The sequence below is a fragment of the Cajanus cajan genome, chromosome 11, assembly GCF_000230855.2.
Source record: "Cajanus cajan strain Asha chromosome 11, NIPB_CcT2T_4, whole genome shotgun sequence".
Taxonomy (NCBI): domain Eukaryota; kingdom Viridiplantae; phylum Streptophyta; class Magnoliopsida; order Fabales; family Fabaceae; genus Cajanus; species Cajanus cajan.
Window position 1 is genome coordinate 30,128,198 of NC_138527.1, and position 24,728 is coordinate 30,152,925.

At 38.0% G+C, this 24,728-nt stretch overlaps 2 protein-coding genes across 2 annotated transcripts; both read left to right on the forward strand.

Moving 5' to 3' along the window:
* Window positions 1-5,448: 5,448 nt before the first annotated feature.
* LOC109800350 (metalloendoproteinase 2-MMP) lies at window positions 5,449-9,475 on the forward strand. Its single transcript, XM_083067018.1, has one exon. The coding sequence runs from the start codon at window positions 5,642-5,644 to the stop codon at window positions 6,551-6,553; it is 912 nt and encodes a 303-aa protein (XP_082923144.1). The 5' UTR covers window positions 5,449-5,641; the 3' UTR covers window positions 6,554-9,475.
* A 2,469-nt stretch (window positions 9,476-11,944) lies between these two features.
* On the forward strand, window positions 11,945-14,732 carry LOC145953499 (uncharacterized). The gene is made up of 5 exons (XM_083067467.1): window positions 11,945-12,797; window positions 12,858-12,995; window positions 13,143-13,616; window positions 13,719-14,522; window positions 14,629-14,732. The coding sequence occupies exons 1-5, from the start codon at window positions 11,945-11,947 to the stop codon at window positions 14,730-14,732; spliced, it is 2,373 nt and encodes a 790-aa protein (XP_082923593.1).
* Window positions 14,733-24,728: the final 9,996 nt, after the last annotated feature.

A 24,728-nucleotide genomic window follows, 5' to 3' on the forward strand; every position in this document is an offset into this window, starting at 1 on the left:
CCTGAGATGCAAACTTTACAATTAATGAATTAAGAGATTGGTTAGATTCAGGATAACATAAGATAAAACTTTGGAAGATGTTTTTGAAAAAGATGATTAGAAAAACGATTAAAAGAAAATCAAGGGAAATGTATAACATTAAGTTCGTTTTTTATCTACATTATAATTTTATTTATTTATTTTTAATTTTTTGCATTTTTCTTATTCAATTTGATATACCTACAATGTCATACATATCTCGCGATCAAAAGCTCTAAATTATTTTACATAATATGCTTGAATTCAAAAAATTTCAAAATTTAAATCTAATTCAATTTTGATGTTAAACATGAACAGATTATAACATGTAGCTTTCAAAGTTTTGATACCAATTAAAGAAAGAAAAAAATATAACATACGATATAATCATATAGATATAGTATTATATTAAGATTAACATCCTCTATCACGAATTAAAAAACATCAAAATTATGTAAATTACAATGAAGAAGGGTTTATTTTTATTCAAACCTCATTAAATTTTCTTTCAATCCCTCAACATCATCAAAGAAAAAGGATACACTCTTCTACAAATTAATCCACTAAGTCATGCTTCGTTAATCATGGTTCAACTTCAACCATAAAATCCTGAACTAATATCTTCTTTAATTCAATGACTGCTCGATTTTAAAACTATTGTTACAAAGTCAGAAGTTTACATTGACGTGTAAAAAAAAATCACATATATCACTTGCTTCTTGACTGACGTTGGTAAAATTAAAGCGCCTTAAACCACATAAGAACCTTCAGAGATTGGTCTTGCGGGGCTGCCTCATCATTATTGTTTTCTTTGTTGTTTTTTTTACACCAAGTTTTCTTTGTTGTTATGAACTAATGTTGTCGTATTATGTAAATCCATATATTTTCTTCTATTTACTTAAAGGTGAAGATAATTACTAACATTACTAGAACAAGTGAAATTAAGTTTGGGTTTAAGGTTTTATATTTTTATGAACGAAAAAAATTTGAGAGAAAAGATTCTATTAAAAATATTTTTTTTATCAATTAAGATTAATTATTGACAAATTAAGTCATATACTTTGCATGCATAAAACAAAAATGAAAGATGAAGTCTATATTGAATATTGAAAATTAAATTAAAACAGAGACCATGCATCAAATATAATACTCATGAAAAGAAAAGTGTTCACCTATATCTTCTAGAGACAGGACTATAAGTAGAATTATTAAATCAACCAACTACATAGGTCATTATTGAATTAAATTGCACTAAGTTTAGCCCGACTATTCAAGTTAAATTTCATCCGAAATAACTTGTTATTATTTTTTCCTCCAATAAAGTTAGGTTTGTTAATTAATTGTAAAAATCTATTAAAATTATTTCAAAATTAAAAAATCTTCATTTTTAGCTTTTAAAAAAATTTTTTTTTGTAAGAAAGTAACAGTATGATGCGGGCACCAAACTCGTTTTAGTTTGATTTGAATGCCTGCTGTGGCAAAGTAAAATAACACTTCTCTGACATTTGTTGGTGTCCAAATTGAACCGTATAATTCTAAGTTCTAAGGGAATATGTCAAAGTCAAACAACGCCCTCCTCATTTTCATCATTCAATATAGATTCTAGACATCAGACATCACGTTGGTTCCTCCATGTATTAAACTACATTATTTATTATTTATTATTATTATTATTTATTTTTTAATTTTATAACACAACTAATATAACCTGTACCGGGAGGACCCTATCGGTCACGTTGACCAACACGTGCCGTTCCGTCAGACATCCATGCGAACTGGACCATACCCAAGGCTGACGTTAGCATCGGCCCGGCTGAAGGCCGATGCAAACAGCATGATGCATCCCCGCATCTTACATATCGGCTCGGCCCAATGCCGATCCGATAAGATACCAAGTAAACGTTTACCGGCCCGGTTAACAGTCGAAGACACGCAACCTCCCAAGCATTAGCCTGTCGGCTCGGCAATGTGCCGATAGGTTAAACGGGTTATAGTACAAATCATAGTTAACAAGGACAAGTGCCTAATTAAGACATGATTAGCTGATTAGCATCGTATTACCTAATTTGGTAAAGATTAGAATAGGCCCACCACGTTCAGGCCCATGTCAGGTATTATAAATAGGTCACACGTAACGAGGTACGTCACTGTTCATTAATTATCCTAGAATATCGTGCTTGTCCTGACTTGAGCGTCGGAGTGCCTTTTGCAGGTACCTCCCCTCTCTGAAAAATCCGTTTGAAGTATCCGTTCGGCCCTTCTTACCAAGAAGACTACGAGTGTACTCTCGAGCAGGTACATAACTAATCCCACATTTCTTGTCTTCAACGAACAACACAAGCCAACGTCGACGTTTCCAATGGTGGCTTCTTCCAGGTGCTTACCATTCCGCGGGAAGAGAATCTTTCATTCACACGACACAGAACTTTTCAACGCATGCATAATGCATTCATCATCATCAAACACTTCGCTCAGCGAATACTTCAAGATATACATCATTTAATTTAAATATACTTTAATTACTTATTATCATTTTAGTCAAAATATATATATATAATTTAATTTAAATATACTTTAAACGTAAAAAAAATTTATGCCTTTATCTAATGATATACATCATTTAATGACTTTATATCTCAAATATAAATGTAATCAAATTTGTTTTAATACCAAGGTTTTTTTTTTCTTTTCATGGATATAGATCACATAATATTCCAAAATTAACAATCATAGATTAATATGTATTTATGAAGCGTAACTTTTATTAAAAATAGAGACAAGATTTTTAGTCAGGAAAGCCAAATAAGAAAAATTATACAATTTTTAAATATATAATATTGATAATTATTTTTAAATGAAAAAATTATGAGTTTATAATAAGAATTTATAGTTTTATTAACTATAGTTTTCACATAAAAAACTTATTTATTATATTCTAAAAGTTTATGCTTAAATTCACTTATAGTCTTATAATTTCATTGTGTAATTTTGATTTCCAAATTTTTTTATTATCGCAAATTATTATACTTTTTAAAATTAAACACTATTGATTCAAATCATTATAAATTCGAAAGAAATGTTTAAGAACAATAGTCATTGTCTTAAAAATATAATATTGTATGGACTTAATTATGCCCTTGAAGCTAGAATCACATTGGACACTACAAAAAAAATGCTATTTAGTGGGGGTTATTTTACGGCGGTTTTAGAAACCCCCTCAAAATAACATGAGTTGCGGCGTTTTGGGAGAACGCTCAAAATTGTAAAAATAGTGGCGGTTTTTATCACTTTTTGAGGAGGTTTATGCCCTCCGAAATTTGAGAGGCAATTTTCCGTAAAAAAATTTCACCATTTTCCCCCGCAATTTATTTTCACCCAATCCCTCCAATTTTGTCCACATTTACCTTTTACTGACTCTGCTCCTCCAGCCAAGCGCACCACTTCGTTCATCTGTGCACTTCCACCGTGCGCATTGCCTGGCTCATCCACTTCCACCGCTCCGCTCAGCCGCACACTGCTCCGGTCAACCGCACGCTGCTCTGTTCATCTGCACGCTGCTCCATTCATCCGCGCGTGCGGCATTGCTCATCCGTGCGTCGCTCCCACGTTAAGGCTAATCTCCCACATTTTCGCTCTACTCAACCCTCTCTCTCACCCTACCTTCTAGTGTTTCAAGTATGTTTCCTCTTTCTTTTCTATAATTTCATCTACTAAAGAGAAAGTGTTTGACAATTATATTGTTGTCGTAGGGTTTGTGATTGGTTGAAAATGATTGTTTGTTTCATTGATTTTACGAGTGGTGTGTGAACCTGGCAGTGTCTTCTTTGAAAAGCTTTTGATCGCGAGATATGTATGACATTGTAGGTATATCAAATTGAATAAGAAAAATGCAAAATATTAAAAATAAATAAATAAAATTATAATGTAGATAAAAAACGAACTTAATGTTATACATTTCCCTTGATTTTCTTTTAATCGTTTTTCTAATCATCTTTTTCAAAAACATCTTCCAAAGTTTTATCTTATGTTATCCTGAATCTAACCAATCTCTTAATTCATTAATTGTAAAGTTTGCATCTCAGGACATGAAGAAGTTAATCCAATGCTCCCAAGTTCAACTCTCGTGTTTATTAAAATAATGTTTAATTAATGAAAATCAGAAACAAATATATCAAAGGAGTGAGGCCTTGACTTTTTATAATTTTTGAAATTTTAATATATATATATGTATATATATATATATAATGTTTTAATATTAAGATTTTTTTATTTAGAATCTGATGGTAAAAAAAATAGTATTCAAGTGATATATTTTTATAAAATATTTTATTTCTTTGTATAGTATTAATTTATTGTGAAGATAATTTTTTTAATTTCTCTTTATGTATTATTTTCCTTTTATAATATTTATTATAAGTATAATTATATACTTTTGTTATTTAAAAATATTTAAATATTATTAACTTTATTTTTAATAGTATTTTCTTAAATAATCTATTATTATTTTAAAGACTATAAATTGTTGCATTAACAATCAAATCACTTTATTCGACTTCCATTTATTTATATTAATTTGAGAAAAATTATTTACTATTAATATTTATTAATGGATAAGCTTACTACTATTATAAGTAATCTTTCCTCTCCCTTTTCTTCTTCTTTTTTCTTGCATTTGTATGAATAAGTGTATATGAATTACTGAAAACTTTAAATAAATATATCAAAAAAAATAAAAGTATGAGTAAATAGGCATTTTAGACATTAAAAATGAAAAAGGTAATGACATTAGTTTTTGAAATTATAAAAATAGTAATTAAATATTTAAATTTAATTACTTATTATCATTTTAGTCAACATATATATATTATTTTAGTCATATTTTTTTTTTAATTTTAGACTCATGTGATTACATTTTCATGAACTTATTTAAAATTTTCTTAATTTTAGATATTAATATGACATTTTCTAAATTTAAGAACTAAAATGACTCTATTTTTTATTTACAATTAATTTCCATGTGTTTGTGGACTTGCATAGTTAAAACAGCTTCGATGTGCGCACAGCGAAAACAAACAGCTTCACTATTTGTTTCCAATACTTTTTGGCACAAAAAGAGTGAATAAATTAAAGAAGTAGCACACACTAGTGACTTGTAATAACTTAAATAATTAGGGGAAAAAATTGAATGCTTGACCTGGGGGTGATTGAAGAGAAATTTCGTAACGTTTGATAATATTTACAAATTTTCTGATTAAAATGGATAAGAACCTATAGATTATATAAATTTAATTACGTAATTTCCTCGTGATTGCACCCTGTTTGAATTGAACAAATAAACTCTTTGGCTTTTGAAACTACTCTTGTGCGGAACTTGCTAGAACATTCGACAGTAGTTGTAACGTGTACATCACTTAAAGACATATTCAACATCTTACTCTACAGTCAAAACAACTTACATTCGTATTTTACAATTCATGTATTTATCATGAGCACAAGGTATGCGACTATTTCCAATCACCAAGTTCTTATATATATATGAATTCTTCCTTGGCTCTGGCTCACAGTTCAATCACATACTAAAACATTCGTATTATTGCTCAAGAGACATAAAACATACTCAAGTATGAGATTAAGAGCAGTAACAAGCTCTACATTCCTTCTCATAATATTATCTTCTCTATTTGTTGATGTATCTGTCTCAGCATCTTTCCTACCAGCATTAATCAAAGGAATCCCGTTGTGGCTCAAAAACAGCAGAACAAGTAAATTTTCCAGCGTCTGGAATAAACTGAAGTCACTCTTCACGTTCAAGAAAGGACTAAAGCTTGGAGACGTATACAAGGGTTTGTCCGAAGTGAAAGAATATTTAGACATATTCGGATACTTAAACTCTACTTTGAATTCAAACTTCAACGACACTTTCACCCTCGAGCTCCAATCCGCAATAAAACAATACCAGAAAAACTTCAACCTCCAAGTCACGGGGCAGCTAGACCAAGACACGTATAGCATGATATCGCAGCCACGGTGCGGTGTTCCCGACGTCGTCAACACGACGTCGTTTACGCGGTGGTGGAAACCGGGGCGGAGAGAGCTGACCTACGCTATTCACCCTCGGAATAACGTCTCTAACGGCGTCAAGGTTTTGTTACGCGACGTTTTCGCGCGGTGGTCGAATGCGACGTCGTTGGGGTTGGCGGAGACGGCGTCGTTCGATGGCGCGGACGTTAGGGTTGCCTTCGTGGTGTTGGATGGAGAAGGTGGAACGGTGGGGGGTGCGGAGACGAACTACAGTGCGCGTTTTGGGAGCGTGTATTTGGATTCGGAGGAGAAGTGGGTGGTGAAAGGTGAGAGCGATGAGGGTGAGGTGGATTTGGAGTCTGTGCTGATGCACGTGGTTGGTCACGTGCTAGGGTTAGGGCATTCCTTTGTGGAAGAGGCTGTCATGTACCCGATCGTGTTGCCCGACAAGAAGAAGACCAAGTTAGCGTATGATGACTTGCTCAGGATTCACCGAATATACGGTGAAACCTAGTTCTTATTTAGTGTTTAGGTAATAATGTATCCTTTCTATTTTGCTTCTTTTAATCAACCTCCAAGTTGGGTCTAGAGTGCTCAAAACCCTCTAATTTACCTCTCCTATTTTATTTTATTAGTAAAATATTCCCCTATATTATACTATATTTATTCTAAATTATTTAAAAAAAAAGGATATATTACATATATAATTGTCTTACTTAATTTTAAAATAATACATAAGTAGTTAAAAATAATTATATAATAAGAAAACATATGAATAATTACAACTTTTAGAAAAATGAAAGATAAAGAAAGTTTTTTTAGAGAGGAAAGAAATAGGTGAGAAATAGAGTAGAGAGAAATAGAAAAGAGAGAAATAAGTGAGTAAAAATAGGTAAGAAAAATGATGAAAATTTGATTTTTTTTTTGTTTAAGAGAAATAAAAAATAAATAGGGAAGAGAGAGATAAAGAAAGGTTTTTAGTGAGAAAAAAATAGGTGAGAAATAGAGCAAAAAGAAATAGAAAAGAGAGAAATAAGTGAGTAAAAATAGATAAGAAAAAGGATGAAAATTTAATTGTTTTATTTAAGAGAAATAGAAAATAAATAGTGAAGAAAGAAATAAATAAAATAAATAATGTTGTAATTATTTTTTATGGTAAAAATATTTTTTTATACATAATTGATATTTATTTGCAGCCGTAGATTTTGATTATATAATTTTTTTTAATCTATTTTATCATTTTGTGATAGTTTAGAAACTTTCATTAAGTGTTAAAAAAATTATTTTGATTGTGACTGTCCAATAAATGTACAGGTAGGACAAAAATTAAATAAAAAAATTTGTGATGGTTAAAAATTGTCAAAAAAGCAAAAATCTTTCCTATTTTTACTAAATCTTGTGTGAATATAAAAAGAGGTATGATCCACTATCTTTTAATTTTTTATCTCTTTATTTCTCATTAATCAAATTACTTAACTTATTTCCACTCTCTTCTTTTAATTTATCATTTATTTCTCTCTAACTTGTAAAGACCAGTAAAAATGTATTAAGTAAAAAATAAAAAATAAAAAAATTTCGTAGTTGGTCAAAGTCAAACCATTCATCTGACTTAACTATTCCTTCAGTCACCGTCCCACTTCCAGTGATTGATATAAGGGTGTTGAGACTACTCGAAGTGATGAGACTCGAAAACGGTTTGACTAAGGGCATTGCCTCAAGATTACCATACATGGAAGACTTATAACTAGTCCTAAAGGGGGGTACTCGAGATAAGGTCGAATTGAGATTCGAGAGTATTCAAGCTGGAAACAAGACTTCACATGGAAACATTCAAGATAGGGTCGAACATAACGCACTTCGGAAAAGTCGAACAAGGAAATGGCTAAGCCAGAAGCGGTTATCAAAATCAAAGGAGAGAATAAGAACACGTGGGAAAAGCGGTTTAAAGAAGTTATTATTCTGAACCACATAGCAAATGTAGTGGGTAGCAGTTATGGGTTAAGAGCATACGTGTACAGAATTAACCACTCATTATGTCTCTATAAATAGAAAGATCACGGACCTCTTCAAGGTCGGAAAACTCATACTCTAACCAAATTCTGAAGCATTTTCTGCCTGCACATATGACTTCCATGCAAGGAATCATCTTTGGGTATGATTACTTCTCGGCCACTTGTCTTTTCTCTTTTTAGGAGTAGGATTAGTGTAGTCTTTCTTTTCTCTTCTCTCCTTTTAATTACGTAGTTATAGACTTTAATCTTGTAATGCTTGAACATTATGTAATTTGAACATGATTTGTATTGCGAATGTATACATTGTTCATTCTATTCATATTGTTATTTGCATGCAGGAACATTGCTTGTTTGTTTTAATCGAAGAACATTTTGAAACAAGTAGTTGCTAAGACTTTTTCATCCTACTCTCCATTCGCGGTAACACGATAACACAGTAAAGCACCTAAATTGAAATACGTTCGTATGCTAGTCTAAATAAAAAGAACCCAGGATTTGATGGTTAATTCCACCGTAAACAAATTGGCACTCCCGGTGGGACCCGTTTAATTCAGAACATAATTGGACTAGTTTAGGTGTGTGAATTGCATGAGATTAAGGAGTGGGAGAACTATGTCTACGTCTAATAATCCGAATGCAAGCCATAATAATGCAAATGTAGAACAACCTAACCCCAATCCTGATAGTGCTACTAATGTGACCGGGGGGGCAAGGTCTCCTCCTGTGTTACTCGAAAACACAGCAAGGCCAAATAATGTAACTCAGGAACTGGTAGATGTCACGAGGGAGTATCCTTGGGGTATGCCACCTAATTGGCGAAGTACCCAACCTATACATGCTGATATGCCAGTACCCTTGATAGGGCCTAATCCCCAAATGCATATATCCCCACAGGGATATAATCCTGGACCAAACGGCATGGGGTTTGTTATGCAAGACCCCTATCAACATATAGGAACGAGTCAGGAAGGTTCGTTAATTCGACAAGGCAGTTACGTACCCACTGGAATTAGTAACCAGGCTATGATGGCTCTTAGACAGCAAATGAACCATAGTAATCATGACATGGTCAATTTGTTGTCAACTCAAATGCATAACATTATGACTCCCCTGTATGAATTGATAAACAAAATAGGGGATAAACTAGGTGAGGGAACACCTTCGAGAGCTATGAGTGCGAACTTGAATGACAGAGAAAACCTTGGGGGGCATGGAAATTTTCAGAATGTAATTCGACCTAATGGGAATCCCAATGATCATTTAGACCAGATGGTGGAAAGAATATTAAATAGGCATGAATTTGATGTAGGTCGAAACGAACGCCCATATTTCGTGTCAGCTTTTCCTGATTATATTACCCAAGCAGAACTACCCCGAGGAGTAAAAGTACCCAAGTTCTCGAAATTTGCAGGAGAATTGACTGAGTCAACAGTCGAACACATAGCTAGGTATGGAGTCGAATGTGGGGATTTAGCAAATAACGAATATTTAAAAATGAAATATTTCCCTAGTTCATTGACTAAACATGCTTTTACATGGTTTACTACCTTACCTCCTAATTCGATACACACATGGGTACAGTTAGAGGGTAGTTTCCATGAACACTTCTTTAGAGAGGAAACAAAAGTTAGTATAGTCGATCTGATGAATATCAAAAGACAAGATAATGAAACTTTGGATGACTATTTGAATAGATTCAGGCAATTAAAATCTCGATGTTACACCAATATACCTGAACATGAATTAGTTAGGATTGCGGCGACAGGGTTAGATTTCTCGATACGCAAGAAGTTAGTAAACGAACAGTTGAGGGATATGGCCCAACTGGCTGAAAAAGTGAGAAGGATCGAACAAATTAAACTAGAAAAAGAAAGGTTGAGAAAATTTGACAAATTTGTTCGAAAGGAGAAGGTAGCGTATTTAGAAAATTCAGATCTTGGGGAAGATTCTAATTGTGAAGTCTCGAGTGAGGAGTTTGAGATCAACTTAGCAGAACTACGCCCTGGCCCTACGTATCAGTGTCAAATGTTAAAACCAGGAGATAATGTAGAAGGTAATTCGAGTAAGAGGTATAGTTTTGATGTAACCAAAGCGGAAAAAGTATTTGATATTTTATTAAGAGATAAACAAATCGTACTCCCAGAAAATCATAAAATTCCCCCATTCGAGCAAAGAAAAGGAAAGAAATTTTGTAAATATCATAATCTGTATGGTCATTGGACTAACAATTGTGTGCGTTTCAGGGATTTTATCGAAAAGGCGATTACTGATGGTCGCCTTGCTTTTGAGGAGAAAGATATGAAAGTGGACACAGACCCATTTGCTGCTCATACTGGATATGTCGAGCCAGTCTCGATAGGAGGGATCAATATGGTGGATGTCACTGTCGAAGAGGATGACAATATTGAGCCCATTTCTGATGAGAAGCTTGAGGAACTAATGGAAGATTTTGCTAAGGAGCAGGAGCCCATTTATCCTAAAGAGGGGGATAGCTTAGTTGATTTCTTGTCGAAAAAGAAAGAAGCTGATAGAGAAGTGATGTTATGCCCTCGATGTAGTGCTGTATTTGATAGGGCTGCTGCTAAGGCTTTTGAGGAGTCAGATATGATGATGAATTATAAGGCTGAAAACCTTCGACAAAAGCCTAAGCCCAACGTCGGGTTGAATGCTGGGTTAACTATGAGGCAGGTTCACATGCCTCAATATAACGCTCCAGTAGGAAAGATGGAGAGGTATAATTCATCGAGGTTTGGTAACACTTTTGTTCCAAATGCTAATGTGCCTATTGGCAAATGGAATGCACCGCCAAGACCTATGGTCGGAGGAATAGGTCGAGGGAAACAAGTGATGGCTTATCCACGGAACCCAGTGCAAGGAAATCTAGGAAAATTCCCAACGGGAAGTTATGGTCGTGGCTTTCGACAACCTTTCAACAATTTGAGTAAAACTCAGTGGAGAAGACAGCAAAGGATGCGGAAAGCTACTTTTGAAGGAGTAAAAGGAAATCGTTTTTCGATCCCTGTTCCCCAGAGAGGAGAGTCATCTCAAAAGTTCGTTGACGATGATGAAGACATGATCACTGATTGCTTCGAGAGTGGCTTCGAGGACTCTTTAGAGGACATTTGTGGGATAGTTTCGATCTTACCAACTGAGTATGCTGGAGCCATGGAAGCTGTGAATGAACAAGAAGATATCCATCGAGAGGACTTCTTCGAGGACCCCAATTATGAGTCAAAAATCGTATGGGTTAGCCAAATATCAAGGGTTATTCCTAAGTTTAACACTGCTGTGTTCGATTCTCCTATTGAGGAAATGAAAGGACACCTCAAGCCTTTATTACTGACATTGTTGATTGAGGGGCAAGAGGTAAATAAGGTTCTTGTTGATGGAGGGGCAGCTGTGAACATCCTACCCAAGACAATGCTGAAGAGGTTTGGAAAGTCCTTAGCGGATTTAAAACCTCACAACATAATGATTTCGGATTATGCCGGAAAGTCTTCTCAGCCTGAAGGTATGATTCTGCTTGACGTACAAATTGGAAGTGTGAGGAGGACTACAATGTTCATAGTAACGCCATCTAAGGCAAACTTTAACGTCCTGCTAGGTCGAGAATGGATTCATGGAGTAGGAGCTGTTCCATCCACTGTACACCAAAAGATATTTTTTTGGAATGATGATGAAGGGTTAGAGATGCTTGAAGCTGATCAGAAAACCTATGAAGTTGGGATGTATTTCGCGGACCAACAACTGACAGCGTTTGCGAAAACTAAACCTTTCGATGCTTACAATTCTAGAATGATGGATGAAGAAGAAGGCATTAAGAAGACGTTTTGCTAGGATGTAAGGAGAGGTTTTGTGATTTGAGCCGAGAAGGATTCGGCTCCACTTGAAGAATGAAGGATAAAGATCCTTACTCGAGCTTTTTAGCTCGAATATCGGCTTACGTAGCCGATCGAACGGCCAATATGGCCGAAGAAGTTCAAAGTGAAAAAGCATTTTTGAAGGAAGTTGATAAAAACAGTACGGCCACATGGGCCGATGAAAAACAAAAAATAGAAAATCAAGGAGACCAGGGAGTTTCCAACGAAAAAGAAAACCAAAAAACAGGAAATCAAAGAGACCAAGATGTCTCGAGCAAAAAAGAAGATCGAGGAAACGGAAAAGGCCACGCGGTCGAAAAAACAACAGAAAACCAAGAGCAGGAGCTAGATCCCAAGTTGGATTGTATCTTCGACGACTCACCATTGGGATTCGAAAGAACGGAGAAAGAGGAATATAAGTTAGAATCTCAGGATCCACTTGAAGAGGTAAACTTAGGAACGGGTGAGGCTAGAAGAGTAACCTACGTGAGCAAGTTCTTGCAAGGAAACCTAAAGGAGGAATTGCTTCGAGTTTTACATGAGTATAAAGATTGCTTCGCATGGGATTACGAGGAAATGCCAGGATTAGATCGAGAATTGGTGGAACATAGGTTACCCACAGTTCCTGGAAAGAGACCTATTAAGCAAAACCCTCGAAGATTTGCCCCTGAAGTAGTCGAGAAAATTAAGGAAGAAATTGAAAGACTGCTAAAAGCAAAGTTTATTAGAACTTCAAGATATGTTGAGTGGGTCTTGAATATTGTACCTGTGATTAAAAAGAATGGAAAACTCACAGTCTGCATTGATTTTCGAGATCTCAACAAAGCAACGCCCAAGGATGAATATCCTATGCCTATTGCTGAAAACATGATAGACGCAGCTGCAGGTAATGAAATTATGAGTTTGCTTGATGGTTATTCTGGGTATAACCAAATTTATATTGCAGCTAACGATGTGTCGAAAACTGCTTTTCGATGTCCAGGTGCCTTAGGCGTCTATGAATGGGTGATGATGCCATTTGGATTAAAAAATGCTGGTGTTACTTATCAGAGGGCAATGAATTTAATATTTCATGATCTAATCGGTAAGTTTGTACAAGTATATATTGATGACATAATTGTTGGGTCGAAACGAAAAGAGGATCATCTAAGCCATTTAAAATTATCTTTCGAGAGAATGAGAAAACATGGTTTGAAAATGAATCCACTAAAATGTGCTTTTGGTGTTACAGCAGGAGAATTTCTGGGGTTTGTCATACACCAGAAAGGAATTGAAGTGGATCGAAACAAAACGAAGGCTATTATGGAGACTAAACCTCCATCGAACAAAAAGGAACTTCAATCTCTCCTAGGTAAAGTGAACTTTTTGCGAAGATTCATATCGAACTTGTCTGGTAAAACTAAAATCTTTTCTCCTCTTTTACGTCTAAAAAAGGAACAAGAATTTCGATGGGATAAAGATCACCAGAAAGCATTCGATAACATCAAAGAGTACTTGGCTCATCCTCCAGTACTCGCACCAATCTCTGAAGGGAAGCAACTGAAGTTGTACATTTCAACTAGTGATTCGACTATTGCGGGCATGCTGGCGCAAGAAGATGAAAATGGCATCGACAGAGTCATCTATTATCTAAGTCGAATGTTAGTAGGAGCAGAAATTAGATATTCTCCTTTAGAGAAATTGTGTTTAAGTTTATATGTTGCTTGTACAAAGTTGAAGTATTACATTAGGACTCGTGATGTTGTAATATTTTGTCGAAGTAATGTGATTAAGTATATGTTGTGTAAACCTGTTTTACATTCTCGAGTTGGTAAATGGGCACTTGCATTAACTGAATATTCACTTACTTTTGAACCACTAAAAGCAGTTAAAGGTCAAGTACTCGCAGATTTTCTCGCTGATCACTCGAATGAGTCAAAAGAGATTTTATACTTAACCACGAAACCATGGAAATTATATTTTGACGGATCGAAACATGAGTTAGGTGCTGGAATAGGTCTTTTAATCCTAAACCCTCAGGGATTGCCGACAAAAGTGTCACTTAAAATGAACAAAAAGTATTCGAACAACGAAACTGAGTATCAAGCGTTGATAGCTGGACTCGAAATATTAATGGAGTTGGGTGCTCGAAATGTATTGATTCGAGGGGATTCACAGTTAGTTGTCAAACAATTAACACAAGAATATAAGTGCTTAAATGAGAAGTTAATTGAATTAAAGGCTCGAGTCGTGCAATTACTTAACACTTTTGATGAAGTCGAATTACAACATATTCCTCGAGGTTCAAATATCATTGCAAATAAGTTGGCTCAAACAGCCTCAGGGTATAAAGTAAGTGAAGAATGTCTCGAACATTTAATCCACACAGAAAATGAATTGGTGGAGCACCGAGAAATTATGAATGTTAGTTCAGTAAGTCAGCAAGATTGGAGAAGCGAATTGATTGAATACTTGCGAAATCCCAACCTAAAGGTAGAAAGGAAGATTAAACTCCAAGCCCTTAGTTATCTTTTACTGAATAATGAATTGTATAAAAAGGGTTTCGACGGAGTTTTATTCAAATGTTTGGGGAAAGATGAGAGCTACATAGCAATGGCGGAGATACATGAAGGTATTTGTGGAGCACATCAAGCTGGAAAGAAAATGAAATGGGTTTTATCGAGAAAAGGTTTATATTGGCCAACCATGATTAAGGATTGTATCGAATTCGCAAAAAGCTGTGAAGAATGCCAGAAACATGGACCCATACAAAAAGCACCAGCGAGTGAGTTGCATTCGATCATCAAACCTTGGCCATTTCGAGGATGGGCAATGGATTTAATTGGACAAATACACTCACCTTCTTCAAAAAATCACAAATATATATTGGTGGCCATAGATTACTTTACAAAATGGGTTGAAGCTATTCCTTTAAAAGAAGTCGAGCAAAAGGACATAATTGATTTTATCGAGGATCATATTATTACAAGGTTTGGGATTCCTCAAACAATCACTACTGATCAAGGCACAGTTTTTACGGGTCGAAACATGGCTCGATATGCAGAGTCGAGGGGAATTAAGTTAATAACTTCAACACCATATTATGCTCAAGCAAACGGTCAGGTCGAGGCTGCTAATAAAGTTGTGATTAATTTAATCAAAAAACATACATCAAACAGACCTTGAAGTTGGCACGAGACTCTTGTTCAAGTACTATGGGCTTATAGGAATTCACCTCGAGATGCCACGAAAACTACTCCATATAAATTAGTATATGGCCATGTAGACCCCTAAAATTGTCCGGGTCGGAAATAAAGCTCAAAGACTCTCAAAGACCAAAGGAAAGTCAGCCGGAAGGACTCCTGGAAGACCCTAGGATGATTCTTTGTAGGTCTAGAAGTCTTAGAGTAGCTTAGAATAAGGGTGTGCGAGGATTGGAGCTCAATACACCCTCCCAGAGGTTCAGTACGGCCGTACTGAGCCATTTGAACTGCAATACGGCCGTAGTGAACTCAATACGGCCGTACTGAAGTTCAAAAACTTCAGTACGACCGTACCAAATTCAATACGGCCGTACTGTAGTTCAAAATGGCTCAGTACGGGCCGTACCAAATTCAATACGGCCGTACTGTAGTTCAAAAACCCAGTACAGGCCGTATTGACCTCCCAGGCCGTATTGCGCCTCAATCCTATAAATAGGACGTCATTGGCACGTCCTCCCACACTTTTTCCAGACTTCTGGACCCTCGTGCTGAGTATTCTTGGGTTTTTGAGCTATTCTCTGCCCTAGAAGTCTCTCCGAGAGCCAATCCGACGAAGTTCTTGAGTCATGAGCCATTAGCTTGAGACTCGAACAAGTCGAAGGGAAATCTCTTTGATTTCCATAGTAAACATTATTTTTAGGGAAAGGAGCGAGCGAACGTGTAGTGGGAAGGAGCGCCAAAAAGCCTCCTAATTCCTTTTTGAATCTATAAAAGCACGCTTCAAAGGTTTCTTTCCAAATCCTTTCTTTTACCGCTTTCATTTACCGCTTTTTGATTGTTGCATTGCACGTTTAAGCTTTCATCATGTAAATATTTTATTCATAATCGTTTCTAATAAATAGGGGTAATTTAGTAACTTTACACTATTATTCATGAAATAATCGGTCATAGGGAACCCGAAAGGGGCGTTGTGGGGTGCTAACACCTTCCTCGCACGTAACCGACTCCCTTACCCGACTCTGGTTGTAATGGCCAAAGTTGATTTGTGAAAATCAATTGCCTTATATCTTTTTCCAATGTTTTGAGTAAAACATTGGTGGCGACTCCAAGAACCCTTCTTTTTGTGAAAACCACTAATCCATGGAGGGTCCCGCTTAGGATTAACATGGATGGGTGAGAATCATTTTAACAAAATTGTTAGCTCGATGAGGTCTCAGTTTGAGAATAAGTCGTTCTAACAATCCATCATTTTTCAAAACTTAAAAAGAGTCCGACCATCGTCGCGAATGCCAAGGTCCGTTTCGGCGGGTGGCGACAGATGGCGACTCCACTGGGGAAGCCTCGAGAGTCAGTCCCATTTAATGATGGATTGTTTCTAAAATAATAGTTTAAAATTACTTCATTACCCCTCACTTGTATGATAACATGTTTTACCTAATTGGCTTTAATAAACTGTTGGATGTTTAAAATTTTCGCAATTGTTTGAAATATAAACTGCACACAAACCTTTGCACACAACAGTTCCCTCTATACCCGGGGGCATGAGTGGAAAGCCATAGGGAGTGGATGTTAGTACGGCCGGTTGTCGAATGGGTCTATAGGTGCCCGTAGACCGTTGTCGGAAAGCATCACTCAAGGTGAAAACCATGAACTCAAGTCCGACAGTGCGTTGGAACTTTCCATCGACTTACGACGAGAGGGATTGGGTCCCTATAATGGGGGCACCTTGGGGGCCTTGGACCGGTGAGAACAGTTAGAACCTCCTTGAATATGCACTTTTCTGCAGGATACCCCTACCTCGTGATTCGCTCGTGACTGTTCGTGGATGAGTGAATTGTTTGTGCATTGTTTATGTGACATTGTTTGAGCATACATTGCAATCTTTAAACATACAACATTCCCTTTTTAAATAAGAATAAATAGGAATAAGAATCTTCCATTACATGGTGTTAACATCTACCTTCATCACATTCATGTAGGTAGTTTCCATTTTCACCCAAAAAAATACAAAAAACAAAATACCAAAAAAAAGAAGAAAAAATCATTTATCCAAACCTAGCAATATCATGCATCATCTTAGGAGCATCCTGAAAACATGATAATGCTTAGTTGAATAAACACAATGCATGCATATTCAACGCCATCATCTCATATCATGCATTCTTATCAAAGATCATGGAAGGATCTAGGTTTACATTTCATACATCCCTCCTAGTAATTCATTAATAAACATTAATAAAAAGAGGATTAATCGATGTGTATGTTCAGAATGGATCGCACGCCGTTTGTTATTAAGTGTAAACCAACAACCGCGCCAAGCGAACGCACATCAACTCCGTTGTTGGTAATCAAGACGAATAAAGGGGAAGGTCCGACACCATTAAGGATCACTGCTCCAAGACCTTTTCCCTACGAATCGAATAAGGCTGTGCCATGGATATACAACATCCATTCTTCTGCCGACAGCGATATCTCTAACATCGCTGGACTTGGGGGCATGACTAGGAGTGGCAGGATCTACACTCCCGAAGATCTTCATGATAAAGCTCCCAAGAATAAAGGAAAAGAAAAAGAAAAAACCGAGGAAAATAAAGAATCCGAGGAGGAGACAGACGAGCTGTTAAAATATATCCGACAAAGCGAGTACTCCATCGTGGATCAACTTCATAAGACGCCAGCAAAGATTACTCTGTTGTCGTTGATCCTATGCTCCGAACCGCATCGGCAAGCTCTGTTGAAAGTCTTGAACGAGGCATACGTATCGCACACTATCTCCCAAGACAAGTTTGAGGGGATTGTTAGTCACATCACGGCTAATGATCACCTCACTTTCACCGATGAAGAAATCCCCGCTGAGGGACCGAACCACAACAAGCCCTTGCACATCTCTGTAAAGTGCAAGGAATATCACATCGCTAAAGTCTTGGTGGATAATGGATCTTCCTTGAATGTAATGCCAAAAAGAACGTTTGATCAAGTGGCAATCAAGGGAATCCAAATGCGCCCAAGCAACATGATCGTCTGAGCTTTCGACGGTTCTAAAAGAGAAGTGGTGGGAGAAATTAATCTTCCAATCCAAATTGGACCCACCATCTTTAATGTCGAATTTAAAGTGATGGACATTACTCCCGCGTACAGCTGTCTCCTCGGCCGACCTTGGATTCATGATGCGAAAGCTGTTCCCTCTACGCTCCACCAGAAAGTCAAATTCATAGTGGGTGACAAGCTGGTGACCGTACAAGCTGAAGATGACATACTCATCAGCAAGCCATCTGCCATACCTTACGTGGATGCAGCAGAGGAAGCTCTAGAGACCGCCTTCCAAGCATTGGAGATCGCCAATGTCGAAACGTTTCCCCGAGAAATGAAGAAGGTAGCCTACATGCTCACCAAGAATGGATACTTGCCTGGACAAGGACTTGGCAAGGATTCCCAAGGAATTCCCGAGCTACCCATTATTAAGGATAATCCGGGGAAACAAGGGTTAGGATACAACCCTAATAAAGATCAAAGGACGAAGAGGAACCAAGATCCTTCTCGACGTTCTTTAAGCCAGATCTTTAGGAAGGCCGGTTCACAAGCGTCAAGGCCGGTCGTCGTCATCAAGTGCTCTTCTCCTTCCGATAGGGATGTATAGACCTGATGACTGTTAGAGATTACTCCTCGGGGACAGCCCGACCCCCGAGCCTCGATAGGGCACATGTTTCCGCTAGAATTATAATAAAATCATTCTTTATTATTTCTTATTGCTTCTTTTCTTGCTTGCAATAAATTTCTAGACCACATTATTTTAACCCTGTTTGAATAAGCATGAATGAGGTTAAAATTGTCTTAATAACAATAAACCCGCATCATTTCTATGTGGAAGTGTGTATGACAACTTGGAGCACCATTCCTTGGCCTCGACAAGTGCCATCATGGATAAAAAAGAAATCCTTTAAAAACAAAAATCATAAAAACAAAAAAACTCGGCAGGAAACCCAAAAAGGGGGCTGCGCAAAAATAAGAGCAAAGAACCCGCTAGGAATCCCACGAAAGGGTGACCTAGGCAAAAGTTAGGGTTGCAAAAATGAACAAAAACAAAGGTCCGCTGAGACGCCACAAAAGGGTGTTTTAGGAAAAAAATAAGGACAATCAAAAAACAAAAGAAATCCATGATGGTACCATGAGCTGAATTCAAAAAGAAAGGTTCAAGGGAAGCTATCTAAGTTGTCAAATCACAACGTCAATAACAGGACTTTCTTAACTTCATAAGTGTTTAATCAAACAAGCCTAAACACATGAGCCCACCTTGGCCAGCCATTCTTACAAAAACCACTTTCAAAACAATAAATAATCCCCTCTAAAACACAAACTTTCGAACAAAAAATATCTTTCCCTTCTTTTCTCTTGTCCCAAACGATTTTAGAGTAATCTAGCGGAAACATGGAGATATAGTGGTCAATAGGAGGGTTGATACATCTTCTAAAGGAAGGGAAGGATCACTGGGTTGATGACACCAATCTCAATATAACACACATCATTCCTCGGTTACAGAAATCGGCAGCGCACAGCCCGTCTAGAGGAATGGCAAAATCCAAGCAAAGAAACGCATCGGTTAATTCTTTTGAAAAAATAAATCAAATAGAATTAGGTGCATCATACCGCATACATGCATACAGATGATAGGTGTACTGGAAGATCACTTATTCTCTGTTTATTGAAAAAACAAACAAAAAACAAAAAACAAAAAAAAAAACAAAAACAAAAACAAAAAACATATAAACTTCAGAAAAAACAAAGCGCCCGTACCATGTTCAGTACACCCGTGCTAAAATTAGGGTTATGAACAAATTTTCAACTCAAATACGGGCGTACTGAAATGAATACGACAGCATTGGCCATAACGTCCACACCAATACGGGCGTATTGAATTCAATACGGCCCGTATTGGCCCATTCTTTTGTACATCAACAACATCTTCATTCCTCTGCATACTTTATCTGTGAGTGTGTTTGAGATCCTTCCATACAGAAAAAGCTAAAAATCGACAAAAAAGGCAAAAATTCAGAAAATCCAACAATCGGACAGAATAACTGAGCCTGGAGAGGCTTGCCGAAATAATACTCCCCAGAGACATCTCAGCTTGCACTCTTGGGCCGAATTCCCAGTGAAAGCTATCAGAGCAAGATCAGCAAGATTCCCCAATGGAAGCATGATCATCCAAACAAAATATCAGAGTCAAAGGACTTAGACTTCCTCAGTGGAAGATAGCTTTCCAACTCGAGCGACGAGTGAAGCTAAGCCTGAAGAGGCTTTCTAAATAATACTCTGGGATACATAAGATCCTCAATCCCCATTCGCCTACTCAGAGGCACCTTCAAATTCAGAAAATCCAAACAATCGTACAGAATAACTGAGCCTGGAGAGGCTTGCCGAAATAATACTCCCCAGAGACATCTCAGCTTGCACTCTTGGGCCGAATTCCCAGTGAAAGCTATCAGAGCAAGATCAGCAAGATTCCCCAATGGAAGCATGATCATCCAAACAAAATATCCGAGTCAAAGGACTCAGACTTCCTCAGTGGAAGATAGCTTTCCAACTCGAGCGACGAGTGAAGCTAAGCCTGCAGAGGCTTTCTAAATAATACTCTGGGATACATAAGATCCTCAATCCCCATTCGCCTACTCAGAGGCACTCCTCAAAAAAAAAAAAAAAATCCAAAAAGATCAATACCCATTCCCCAAGCGGAATTCGGTATTCAACCAAACACTGAACGTCAAGATAATCCACCTAACAGAAGAGGCCAATCAAAATCATACAATAGAATCCCCCAGCGGATAACAGCCTACGCAGAGGCAATAAAACCAGAAAATCAAAAAGAGTCACCCGAATAAGGATAACCGGGATACTCCACCACCGTCGAAAGGACGTTAGCCAACCATAAGGCACCGCTCACATCAGAAAGAGCATCTTTGTGTCTACATCCCCAAGGAATCAGAATTTCCCCAGTGGGCACCAACTACGCAATGGAAAGTTGGGACACAAGAACCTATGAGTAACTGCACATCCCCTAGACGGATCCCTACGCTATCCAGCCCTCAGCGGCACCAAAATCAAAAACAACCGTCGAAGCAGCATCGTGGACTGTGGAGACAAAATCATCACAAATCCCTAGAGAGGGCAAACTCACGCTACCAAAGTGACCAGAAGCACGGAGGTATGCAACCCTGGGGAGGGCAAACCGCAGACCCTGGAGAGGGCAAACTCACGCTACCGAGGTTGTCAGAAACACCGAGGTATGCACGAGCCTGGAGAGGCGAAGACTAATACTCAGCTACCCCGTCGTCAAAAACACAGAGGTATGCAGCTACCGAGATTGTCAAAAACACCGAGGTATGCACGAGCCTGGAGAGGCGGTACTCAGCTACCCCGTCGTCAGAAACACGGAGGTATGCAGCTACCGAGGTTGTCAGAAACACCGAGGTATGCACGAGCCTGGAGAGGCGGTACTCAGCTACCCCGTCGTCAGAAACACGGAGGTATGCAGCTACCGAGGTTGTCAGAAACACCGAGGTATGCACGAGCCTGGAGAGGCGACGACTAATACTCAGCTACCCCGTCGTCAGAAACACGGAGGTATGCAGCTACCAAGGTTGTCAGAAACACCGAGGTATGCACGAGCCTGGAGAGGCGGTACTCAGCTACCCCGTCGTCAGAAACACGGAGGTATGCAGCTGCCAACGTCGTCAGAAACACGGAGGCATGCAGACCCTGGAGAGGGCAAACTCACGCTACCGAGGTTGTCGGAAACACCGAGGTATGCACGAGCCTGGAGAGACGACGACTAATACTCAACCTGGAGAGGCCACTCAACAATTTTCCCACCGGAAGACACTACAAGTCGGAAGGATGGCTTACTCCCCGGACAATTGGGTCAACTCCTTTACTTGTCAACCGGTACACCAAAAATTCGTTCGACTAAGTAAAGGGGGGGCAGCTGTAGACCCCTAAAATTGTCCGGGTCGGAAATAAAGCTCAAAGACTCTCAAAGACCGAAGGAAAGTCAGCCGGAAGGACTCCTGGAAGACCCTAGGATGATTCTTTGTAGGTCTAGAAGTCTTAGAGTAGCTTAGAATAAGGGTGTGCGAGGATTGGAGCTCAATACACCCTCCTAGAGGTTCAGTACGGCCGTACTGAGCCATTTGAACTGCAATACGGCCGTAGTGAACTCAATACGGCCGTACTGAAGTTTTTGAACTTCAGTACGACCGTACCAAATTCAATACGGCCGTACTGTAGTTCAAAATGGCTCAGTAAGGGCCGTACCAAATTCAATACGGCCGTACTGTAGTTCAAAAACCCAGTACGGGCCGTATTGACCTCCTAGGCCGTATTGCGCCTCAATCCTATAAATAAGACGTCATTGGCACGTCCTCCCACACTTTTTCTAGACTTCTGGGCCCTCGTGCTGAGTATTCTTGGGTTTTTGAGCTATTCTCTGCCCTAGAAGTCTCTCCGAGAGCCAATCCGACGAAGTTCTTGAGTCATGAGCCATTAGCTTGAGACTCGAACAAGTCGAAGGGAAATCTCTTTGATTTCCATAGTAAACATTATTTTTAGGGAAAGGAGCGAGCGAACGTGTAGTGGGAAGGAGCGCCAAAAAGCCTCCTAATTCCTTTTTGAATCTATAAAAGCACGCTTCAAAGGTTTCTTTCCAAATCCTTTCTTTTACCGCTTTCATTTACCGCTTTTTGATTGTTGCATTGCACGTTTAAGCTTTCATCATGTAAATATTTTATTCATAATCGTTTCTAATAAATAGGGGTAATTTAGTAACTTTACACTATTATTCATGCAATAATCCGTCATAGGGAACCCGAAAGGGGCGTTGTGGGGTGCTAACACCTTCCTCGCACGTAACCGACTCTTTTACCCGACTCTGGTTGTAATGGCCAAAGTTGATTTGTGAAAATCAATTGCCTTATATCTTTTTCCAATGTTTTGAGTAAAACATTGGTGGCGACTCCAAGAACCCTTCTTTTTGTGAAAACCACTAATCCATGGAGGGTCCCGCTTAGGATTAACATGGATTGGTGAGAATCATTTTAACAAAATTGTTAGCTCGATGAGGTCTCAGTTTGAGAATAAGTCGTTCTAACAATCCATCATTTTTCAAAACTTAAAAAGAGTCCGACCATCGTCGCGAATGCCAAGGTCCGTTTCGGCGGGTGGCGACAGGCCATGAAGCTATTCTTCCTATTGATATTAACTTACAATCAATTCACATACAAAAACAAAATGAATTACCTGTTGAGGATTATTGGAGCTTAATGTATGATGAGTTGATTTCTTTAGAGGAAGAGAGGTTAATTGCGTTGCAGAATCTTGTGCAACAAAAAGAAAAAATCGAGAAAACATATAATAAGAAGGTTAAAACCCAACGTTTCCAAGTTGGAGATCTGGTATTAAAAGTCATCCTTCCTATAGATCAAAAATCTCGATACTTGGGGAAATGGTCATATAATTGGGAAGGTCCTTTTTTAGTCGAGCAAGTATATTCAAAGAACGCATACGTAATTAAGGAGATAAATAATTCAAGTGCAAGAAAAGTCATAAATGGGAAATACCTAAAACATTTCCATAAGAGAGTAGAAGAATAATTGTTCAACACGAGGCAAAGATAAATTAAAAGGCTGAAAGACAGAAAAGAAGAACAAATTATTACAAAAATTGCTTCTTGAAGTCCTCGAAAGCTTTATAAGCTTCGTCCAAATTTTTCTTGCGAGATGCACATTGAGATTCTAAGTGCTTCTTCTGCTCCAAAGTCTTGGCTAGTTGAGAAGAAATAGCTTTGCCCTCTTCCTTAAGCCCTGTCTGATGCTGCTTAATTTCTTGACTCTTAACCTTCACACTGTCCTTCTTCGAGCGAGTTCTATCAAGCTCGTGCTTTAAAGCTTCGATCGCGTGCTCGATATCAGCCTCCTCCTTTTGCAAAGCCTGCAAAGAAGAGATCATGTCTTCTGTTGATTTCTTGATGAAAATCAATTCATCTTGGAGTTTTTCGAGCTTAGCACGATCTCCTTCAGTCTCGACCTCAATTTGGGCTACTTCTTGATATGCAGTAGACCATTGAGTTCGAAGTTCCCATGCACGGCTAAAAGGCTTGATAAAAGATTGAAGCTCCAAAGAAATGTCAGAAGGAAGGTCAGAATAGCTCAGCAGGTCATCAAGCATTTGTTGAACTTCTGTTTTAAATTCAGGGATAAGGAAGGCTTGATCGAGATCTTCGACATATGCCTTCAATCGAAAAGATTCGAGCAAGGGTTGGTAAGAAGGTACTTCAGAAGCTGGTTCAACAGTGGGCAATTTCCCTTTTTCTGACCCAGAAGGGCCACTGGTCCAGTTGTCCAAGACCTCGAAGATACTATTGATATCTTCATCCTCGTCGTTGAAGAAACTCATCAAATCCAAATCTGGAGAAGGAATGGAAGAGAGGCCCTGGACAGAAGAAGTAGCACCTCCGTGGGTCGAAGGAGAAGTGGTAAAAGGTCTTGGAGACTCAGTAGAACCTACACAAGGAGAAATATATAAGAAATCTTCATTAACAAGTTATCATATCAAAAAGTAAAGTCGAAAGAAATATACCCTTGTGT

Coding starts and splice junctions, on each gene's coding strand:
- LOC109800350 (XM_083067018.1), top strand. CDS start 5,642: ATGAGATTAAGAGCAGTAACAAGCTCTACATTCCTTCTCATAATATTA.
- LOC145953499 (XM_083067467.1), top strand. CDS start 11,945: ATGAAGGATAAAGATCCTTACTCGAGCTTTTTAGCTCGAATATCGGCT. Junction 12,798..12,857: donor CATGATAGACGCAGCTGCAG/GTAATGAAATTA, acceptor TTTATATTGCAG/CTAACGATGTGTCGAAAACT. Junction 14,523..14,628: donor AATGGCGGAGATACATGAAG/GTATTTGTGGAG, acceptor ATTCGCAAAAAG/CTGTGAAGAATGCCAGAAAC.